This window comes from Bidens hawaiensis, unplaced genomic scaffold (assembly GCF_021521415.1).
Source record: "Bidens hawaiensis isolate Kalapana, Puna unplaced genomic scaffold, B.hawaiensis_p1.1 tig00011307_1, whole genome shotgun sequence".
NCBI lineage: Eukaryota > Viridiplantae > Streptophyta > Magnoliopsida > Asterales > Asteraceae > Bidens > Bidens hawaiensis.
This window is the reverse complement of record NW_027491881.1, coordinates 628,522-638,403: the sequence shown is the minus strand read 5'-3', so window position 1 is coordinate 638,403 and position 9,882 is coordinate 628,522. Positions and strand designations below refer to the sequence as shown.

Sequence of the window (9,882 nt, the reverse complement as noted above, 5' to 3'; positions counted from 1 at the left end):
TCTCTACTAAATTATGAGCATAAGCTCCCTATTTATAGGCTATTTACAATATACGTTAAATACAAAGACGAAACCGCCTATAACTTATTCGATCGCTACGGACACCAAAACCGTGCACTAACAGACTCCCCCTTTTCCGTAGCTATCGAATACTTTATCCTTGAATACTTTAACTGCAAATCACCAGTCACAAACCATGCACTAACAGACTCCCCCTTGACTGATGATTTTCGGGCTTGTGCAGACAAACAATCTTTAAATCTTTTTCAGCAAACTAATAACATGTAGCTTCTCATATCAGATTTCCCCCTCAAAGTGAGCAACTCTTGGAGACCATTCCGATCATCCACTGGCGTATGATATGGTTAAATATTTCAACAATCAGCTTCAAGTCATCGGCTATCTGTCAGCACCGGTAAAGAAAACATATCTTTACGTTTAACCTCGTCACACATCTTCATGAACAACTCGATCATTCAACATCTTTCACTTTGGTTTTCCCTCTCTTGATAACGTGTATCCAAATATACTCTTTGAAGCTCTTCCACATCTCGTTCGCAAAGATGCACTAATGTTTGGGCATAAGATTCAGAGTTCCAACCTTCATTAATAAACCTCAAATGATCAAATTCTTCACTCCAATGACAAGACTCGTATATTCTTTAATAAGATCAACTCGTTCGAGAATCGTCCCCCTCAACAGAAGTAATCCGCCATTTACTCGTAGCCAACATAGTTAGGATCAAGTCCCTCAGAAAGAAGTAAACGAACAGACACTCGTATCCCACATAGTCAGGTTTCAATCTTGAACAAATCAATCACCAATCGAAAAACAACTGCAGTCTTGAACTCAGTTAAACGCAACTTTTCAATCACAAATTACCACCCGAATTGCAGTAATTTTTCAAGAAACCTTGCAAATGTAGGAAGATACAAGCCAAATAATCTCAAATGAAAGTTTTATCTCCCCCTTTTCTTGACAAATTCGGCAAGGTCTTAAATAATCTTCATTGTTCACAAACAAACACACTCCTCCATAAATTACACGAAATCTCCCCCTCGGCCAGTCGAAACTAATAAACAGTCAGCCGAAAAATATATTACCAAAATTTGAGAGAAGAGTCTCCAATACATTAGAAACAACCCAGAAAAATTTCATTTAAGAAAATTTTTCCCGATTTTCCCGCCAAAAATTCAACGAAAAATTTCGAAAAATAAATTTTAACGCCAAAATTTTCAAGATTGAAAACTCGCTTACGAGGAGAATTCTGGAAAAATTTCGTGCAAGAAAATTTTTCCCGCCATTTTTTTTAACGAATTGCCTCTCTAATTCGTTATAGATTAACCACTCCACTTCGTTAACTTAGTTCGTCATCTCCATTCGTTAACTCAGTTCGTTATAAATTATCCACCATTCGTCAACCATTCACTGATTCGTTATACACTTAACGAATCAACTCAATTCGTTATAAATAATCATCCCATTCGTTATAACAGTTACACGAATGGCCTCCCATTCGTTAAGATTTCACTTCGTTATAACAGTTAACGAATCACCTTAATTCGTTATCAATACCTTAACGAATCACCTTCACGAAATAACTTAACGAAGTACCTTAACGAATTGAATTAATTCGTCACTTTTAACTTAACGAATCAGCTTCACGAATTGCCTTAATTCCCTATGTTTACCTTAGCGAAACAACTCTTAATTCGTTAAATATGCCTTAACGAATTAACTTAACGAATTGCCTTAATTCGTTAAAAAATTTCTTAACGAATTGCTACAGTAGATTCGTTAAGCTTTCTTAACGAATTAGCTACAGTAACTAACGAATCAGTTGGTTGGATCTGAACAGCTCGCCGGAAAAACGTGATTCGCCGGAAAATACTGTTACATCGCCGGAAAAACTAGATCTGGCCGGAATCTGGATTTTTTGAACTTCATCCATGGTGAAATCATCAAAACACCATAAATAACCATGAAAATCTACCCGAACACTCGGATTTTCACCACTATTCCGAATATATCAACCATTAAACTTAACAACCATTAATTCAACATCAATTAACTTAACCCATATCATGCTCTTCCATGGTGAAACCTTCAATTCACCATAATTAACCACCAAAATCCACAGAAACATGAGGATTTCAATTCTAAACACAAATCCATCATCCAATTAACTTAACAATCACTAAATCATCATAAACCGAATCAAAAGTTAACATGCTCTTCCATGGTGAATCACTCAATACACCATAACTTAACACCAAATTACACAGGAAGTTACCTCTTCCATCAATAAACACGAATTCTCCAACAAATCCACCAATAACACACTAAATTACTCCAAATCTGACCAAAACCTGAAGAACACGAAAAACACGAAAACTCAGATTTACCTTATTGAAGCATCGAGAGCAGCTCCTGCTCTGATACCAATTGAGAGAACGTCATAGAGACCAAGATCTAGCCGCTAATACGATACATCAACACGAAATCGATACTTTAAATATAATACTTTATTGATAATTTAGTGTAAATACATTAGAGAGAATAATAAGTTATGGAGAGGATAACTTAAACTATGTACAAGTTCTCTACTAAATTATGAGCATAAGCTCCCTATTTATAGGCTATTTACAATATACGTTAAAAACAAAGACTAAACCGCCTATAACTTATTCGATCGCTACGGACACCAAAACCGTGCACTAACAGACTCCCCCTTTTCTGTAGCTATCGAATACTTTATCCTTGAATACTTTAACTACAAATCACCAGTCATAAACCATGCACTAACAACGGGTTAAGTATTTAATATTTATCCTTGGATAAGTATATATGTACGTATGTGAATGTAATGTATGCTACATGATTAACTAGAACTCGGTTACCGTAGCTGACTTTTAGTATGCACTCAAGCAAATAGAATGAGACAGCTGGCTTGAGGAGCACACATGGTTGAAGAATAAAGAAGCTGGAATCTGAATATTTGAAGTTATATGTTTTGTGATGTTTGAACTTTAAGGATATATTTAAGTTTGAAATGTTTAGGTATGAATAATTGATGTTTTTATTATTCCGCGAAAAGTTTTAACTCATTATGATATTCAGAACTCTTTTTATGCGTAAATCCAATGTTAAAGTAGGGCATCGTGACCAAGACCTTACAAGTTGGTATCAGAGGATAAGTTCGAGAGAAATAAGCATCCTATATGCTTAGATTCGAATAGTGAATGGGACTAGGAAGGAAAAGAAAGAAGATGGCAGTTCAAGAAAACCATGTGTCGCTAAAGCAAGCTCGGGAACGGTAAAGTACATGAATAAGTTCATGTTTTAATTTAAAAGTACATGTATTTGCATGATTAAATGATATTAGAATGATGTATGAACGCTAGCTTAATTTCTAGGGATAAGAATGTAGGTTATATGTATGTGTAAATAGTAGATACTAGCGCAAGTGGACTTACAAGGGGAAGTGCATAGGACATGGAAAGTAACGTGATCAACTAGTCACAGCCTGACCACTGTTATTACCTGATAGCCTTACTATCCTTGTTCTAAATAGTTCCTTGAGTGATGCCATTTGTGTTTCTATGTAGAATACGAATTACTGGAGCAAAGAAGGTTATTGGTCAATGACGTCGTACGGGATGCCGTGGTAGGCCACGTATTGCCCAGAAACGTTCTGAAGAACCGGTTAATAACACAAGAGAGGAAGGAAGTGCAACTGAGCAAGATCAAAGTAACAATGAAGGGTATACTTGATCCTACTGTTCAAGCTGCCATTGCTCAAGCTGTAGTTGCTGCATTGAAGAATCTGCAACCTGATAAGTCTGCTGAAAGCTATGTAAGGACTATTGAGAAGAGAGAGGAGTGTGGTAAGAAATATGAGGAGACTGAGAAAGAAGAATCAAGTGAAGTTCGGTCTGTGAAAGTTGGCAAATGGAAGAGGGGGTCGGGGTGGGTGTAACTACAATTCGTTCAAAGGTTGCGATCCGGATATGTTGACTGGTTTGGGAGATTCGTTCGTTACTCTCTAGTGGATAACTGCTATAGACAAGGTTATCCGAATTAGCGAGTTCCAGCTCGACCAAGTAGTGGGTTATTGACGGGTGTATCGATGTATGACCCGTAATTGAGCTTAAATGGTATAAAAACTTATGTATTAAGTGTTAGCTTCTTGGAACTAGATAACTATGGTTGTATGGTCAAATGCAGGTTAAAAGGAGGTTCCGGAACAATTATGGCGTGCAAGGAGGAAACCGAAGGAACCAGAGAGGTGAGAGGGGCCAAAACAGAGAAAACTGAACATGCTGAAGTGAAGACCACAACGGCACACAGTCCAGACCTTGGGCCATGGTCAATCTGGCTTTGATTAGATAGAACTGAGGGTACCGTCGGGGTCTGGTCCCCGTGGCGTGGACCGTGGCCCACGGTGTGGACCGTGGACCACGGTCCGAATTGAAACTGCCGATTTTGGGTTTATTTTATGCTATTTTGAGGTGTCTTTATTGATTTTTTCACTTGGGAACGACTTGGGGTGATTTTTGGAGTGCAAAACATTATTGTGGGTGATTGCAATCAATTGTTTTTATCTTTGATTTCTATGATTAACACAATTGAAGTGATGATGATTCACAAATCCATTAGTGACTAATTCCATTGGTGATCATCTTGGATGTAAGGTTTAGTTGATACAGTATGTTATGCATTGATTTCTAGAATAATAACTTTGCAATGTTTGTTTAGTTGTTATGGTGTTTGAATAATTTCTTGTAAATTGTTGCTTGCGTTTGATCACAATCTAGACCATGTGCTATTTGCAATTGGTCTTAGATTATTCATCGGGTGACCCAACTCAACAACAAAATGTTATTTTGGGTCGACTAATTTTGAACACTGCCAATGCAATCATTGATTGTAGATTTGTCTCCGTTGAAATGACGATTTGTGATCGAAAAACGCACCTTAATGTTTTTACTAATGTTGCTAATTCTTTAAGTGGTGAAGAATGTTTTATGGCAGATGTGGTGGATCATTGTATTCCTCATGAATATGATGAGGATTGAGTGGAAGCTTGTATTTGTGATGATTCTGAACCAGTACATGTGTGTGCTTTGTGGATGGAGGAAGAAAATCAAGATGCTCTAGCTATGCAAGAGGGAAGACCACCATGGACGCATCAATTTGAGAACTTGCCAATGGATATTAACTCGGATACAAAACCATCTTTGGAGTTTCCACCAAAGGTTGAATTGAAGGAAATTCCAAGTCATTTGAAGTATGCATTTTTAGAGGAGAATGAAACCCTTCCAGTTATCATTGCTTCTAACTTGGAGGAAGATCATGAATGGGCGTTGATGAAGATTTTGGAAGCACATAAGGCTGCCATTGGATGGACACTTTCATATTTAAATAGTATTAGTCCTTTTATTGTTATGAATAAAATAACAACATATGAGGAGGCTAAACCACCAAAGGAGACTCAAAGAAGATTGAACCCGAATTTACAGGAAGTAGAGAAAAAGGAGATGATCAAGTGATTGGATGTGGAGATCATTTATCCCATTTTAGACAGTGCATGGGTGAGACCGACACGGTAGTGCCCAAGAAAGCCAGCATCCTTTTGAAATTATGTGTGATGCTAGTGATAGCATGGCTGGAGCGGTATTGGGTCAAAGAGTGGATAAAAGACCAGTGGTGATTTACTGCGAGCAAAAGTTTATCTGAGGCACAATTGAATTACACCACTACCAAAAAGGAGTTTCTTACTGTAGTGTGTGCCTTAGATAAGTTTCGTACGTATATACTGGGAAGTAAAGTTTTTGTGTATTCGGATCATAGAGCGGTCCGATATTTGATGGAAAAGAAAGACGAGAAGTGCGTTTGATTTGATGGGTGCTATTATTAAAAGAGTTTGATCTTGAAATCCGTGACAAGAAAGGTTGTGAGAATGTAATAGTGGCAGATTACTTATCTAGGATTCCACTTGAATGTGTTATTGATCAGGTGGAGATAAATGAAACATTTCCAGATGAACAGTTTCTTGCCGGTTCAACCGCACCATGGTATGCTCATTTCATTAACTCTTTAGCCACGGGTGCGATTCCAGAACATTGTTCAAAGAAACAGAGACAACAATTCATGGCTCAAGTCAAGCAATACATTTGGGATGAGCCGGACCTTTTCAAGGTTGGGGCAAATCAGGTTCTTAGAAGATGTTTACCCGAGAATAAAGTCAATGAGATTTTGAAACACGCTCATTCGTTGGCATGTGGGGGCTATTTTAGTGGCTCTAAAATGGGGTATAAAGTACTTACATGCGGGTTTTATTGGCCAAGACTTTTTAAAGATGCTAATGAATATGCTTGGCATTTCTTAAATTGTCAAAGAATGCGGGGCATAACAAAGAGGAATGAAATGCCTTTACAACCCATTTTGGTGGTTGACATTTTTGATATTTGGGGCATGGACATCATGGGCCCGTCCGAACTTGTATGGGTATCTATACATTCTTATTGCGATCGATTATGTATCAAAGTGGGTTGAAGCAGTTGCAAAAAGAACTAATGATCACTCCGTGGTGTGTAAGTTTGTACAATCCAACATATTCTCAACATTTGGTGTTCCAAGAGTAATTATAAGTGATGGTGGATCGCATTTCAAGAACTTCACGTTTAGCAAGTTGTTAGAATGTTACAGTGTCAATCTCCAAATTGCAACTCCATCCTCAAACCTGTGGTCAAGTTGAAGTTTCCAATCGAAAAATTACGGAAATTTTAATGAAGACGATTCGGGTCGATAGGAAAGATTGATCGGTTAAGTTGGATGATGCATTGTGGGCATATCGCACTGCCTACAAGACACTGATTGATACCATTCCTTATCGGTTAGTATATGGAAAGGGTTGTCATTTGCCAACGGAGTTGGCTCACCGGGCATTATAGGCAATTAAGAATGTGATTATGGATTATAATGAAGCTAGCGAGTTGAGGAAATTGAAGTTTAGCGGATTATAGGAAATCCAGGATGAAGCATATGAATGTAACAACTCGAATCTTTAAATTAATATTTTATCCATTTACCCTACCAGTTTTTATGATCAGGAAATTTAACTAAGAAAATAACACGTTATTGAGTATTTATTGTTTTTTAATAATTGTTTATTATATTTATCTAATACATATAATAACTTTGGATTATATACACTTTTAGCCCTAAAACTATACTTTTTGTAGGTTCCTAGCCGGATCTACACAGGAATATCTCGTAACACTAGGGTGCGGAATCCCCACGTAATACGATACGAGTGTAAGACAAATAATACGTTTAATCGGTAAAACAAACACGCGAAATAATACTGTAAACTTGATATATGGCAACTTGCCAACACGTGATGCTTAAGATCACAAAATACTCGTTCAGCCAAAAACCTTTACCCTAAAACCCGAAGTTGAGGTCATAACTTCAACACGTGTACATACCAGCACGTGATGCTTAAGATCACAATATACTTCGACAACTTCGTCTAACATGCTAGGAGAAGTTGTCATAACTTCGCTAGGTCCCCAAGTTCGCGTATACATACCAGCGAACTTACATAATCAATAGTATTCGACACGTAACAAACAAACTAAACAATTACAGACACAGACAAAACACGAGATACTGAACTACTGACATCATGCACCAACAGACCCCCCCTTGGCAGTAGCTTCATATCTCTAACTTCTTTCTCGTGTATCATAATCCAAAAATCTCGTACCACTCGTCTTCAAGCATGAATGCCCTGTCTTACACAAACAGAGACCACCCTCTGGTACTTCTTGGATTCATCCTTCCACGCAGGAGTACAGAATATCTTCTTATCATCTAGTACCTCCAAATCAGCTTGAGACAAATTAACCAAGTGCATGAGATCATACACTCTCAGAATCTCCTGTTCGTCGTCGTCTTTCAAAACAGCTTCAGAAGTCTGACAATCAGCTGGATGAATCTGTTCCATGTCAAAGAAACCTTGCCCTCCAAAGGCAACTTCAAGGTCTACCTGTTCTTCCGGAGCGACAACAGGATCAGCAGGCTGTGCTTGCTATACCACGGGTGGTGGTTGAACCACAGGAGGTGGTTGAGGAACATTGGCCTGTTGCGGTGCCGGATCAAGAAATTCATCACCTTGAGGAGCAACATACGCAGGATTCACCAAATAACCAAACAATGCAGTGTGCCGTGGACGAAGTTCATGCTTGCTACGAGCACTTGATGACTTACATTGCGCAAAGATTCTTTTAGACACACTTTCCACAAACGAAATAGGACGTCGTTGTGGCAAATTAGGAGCTACATGATTCAGAATCATCTGTAGAAATCTCAGATACATCAAAAATCTTTCCCGAGCAACCGAACGCCTCTGACGATCAATCTCATAAAAAATCATCTGACCAAAGCTGTAAGGCTTGTTGTAGGTCAGAGCAGTCATTGCCGATTGCATTGTTGCACCCATACCATCTGTACCAGCTTTCTGACCAGACATGCACACTATCATCACGTGCATAAGAAACTGCCACTGATCTACCCAAAATCTTTTCCTCCTCTGAGAGTCACCCAACGGACCCGAATACCACATACACAGAAACGCACCATCTCACTTGATTGTTAACTGTAGCGTGCATAACTGGAGGATCAACCCTACAGTCATATTCAACTGTTCACCAAAAGTCTTCAATATTTGGTAGTGAAATGGGAAGAGTAGTCGTGATGGCGTAAAAAATACGTGAGCGAACGAGAAATAAATGATCTCACGATAGTCGTCTATACCACGAGCATCCAGATCTAAAGTGATATACATGTTGTGACCCGGAAAGAACTGTCGGTTATTATCTCCACCTTCATCACCACCAGCACCACCAACACCTGCCACAGCAGCCATATCTACAAAATAAACAAGCCAAGTCAGATCATAATACCAACAGTTGACAACTTCGCCCAGCATGAATTAGGCGAAGTTGGAATGTCAGCGAAGTTATGGGACAGGCGAAATTTACAAGTTCTCTCAAACCCTAACTTCGCCCTATGAACGGCGCACACATAATACCCAGGTAAGGGTTTTAATGTCCGATCAAAGAATATCAATACAAACAGTGGAATACGATTAGAGAGATGAATCACTAATAATCACGAATATCCTACAGCTCGGACCGACAAAGAGCGACGAGGGTTTGGTTCAATAATGAACCTAAAACATGTCATTGTGGATCAGATTACTTATTGATACAAAAGAATTATGTAACACAAAATCATGACGAACCTTACCACACGAACGAAAAAAGATTTTAATAAGTTTTGATTCAGGGGATAAGTTCGCCGAGGGTTTGTGTAGTTTAGAGGTTTAACCCAATTTGACCACCGTTTTCCCTTATATACCACAAAAACCCGGCAGCGAAGTTAAGGATAACTTCGCCCTGCTGTTTATAACTTTGCCTTAGGTCAACCCCTTGGTCAACTTCGTTTATTTTGTCACCAATTAACTTCGCCATTTAGTTAACTTCGCCCGAATAGACTTACAAACAGTAACATATAAAGTGGATCAAACGGCAACATGCTTTTAAAATTCTCCGAAAAAGATTTAAACTTAACGATTAAAGAACCAAGTAACCAAGTTTTATAAAAGTAAACCATAAAACGAAATGCATAACAAAAATTTGAGTAATAAAATAAACGGAATCAAATTTCAGTCTTGACAAGAACCTGCATGTTTTAGAAAAGATCCGAACAGGAATCATACTAATTAAGTGGCTGTCACATAGATCCATGTTCAGCGGTATTATGACATAAAGAAACAGGTTGTAAGCAGGTATAAAACTTAGTATGGTTTT

General features: G+C 38.3%; 1 protein-coding gene across 1 annotated transcript; it reads left to right on the top strand.

Moving 5' to 3' along the window:
* The first annotated feature begins 5,644 nt into the window (after positions 1-5,644).
* Positions 5,645-6,761, top strand: LOC143537711 (uncharacterized). Its single transcript, XM_077031417.1, has 3 exons — positions 5,645-5,710; positions 6,020-6,505; positions 6,552-6,761. The coding sequence occupies exons 1-3, from the start codon at positions 5,645-5,647 to the stop codon at positions 6,759-6,761; spliced, it is 762 nt and encodes a 253-aa protein (XP_076887532.1).
* The last annotated feature ends 3,121 nt before the right edge of the window (positions 6,762-9,882 follow it).

Bases quoted from the DNA above. Each gene is read 5' to 3' on its own strand.
- LOC143537711 (XM_077031417.1), top strand. From the start codon at position 5,645: ATGTGTGATGCTAGTGATAGCATGGCTGGAGCGGTATTGGGTCAAAGA. The intron at 5,711-6,019 runs GTGATTTACTGC...GTTATTGATCAG, and splicing joins GAGTGGATAAAAGACCAGTG to GTGGAGATAAATGAAACATT. The intron at 6,506-6,551 runs GTATGGGTATCT...TATGTATCAAAG, and splicing joins TCATGGGCCCGTCCGAACTT to TGGGTTGAAGCAGTTGCAAA.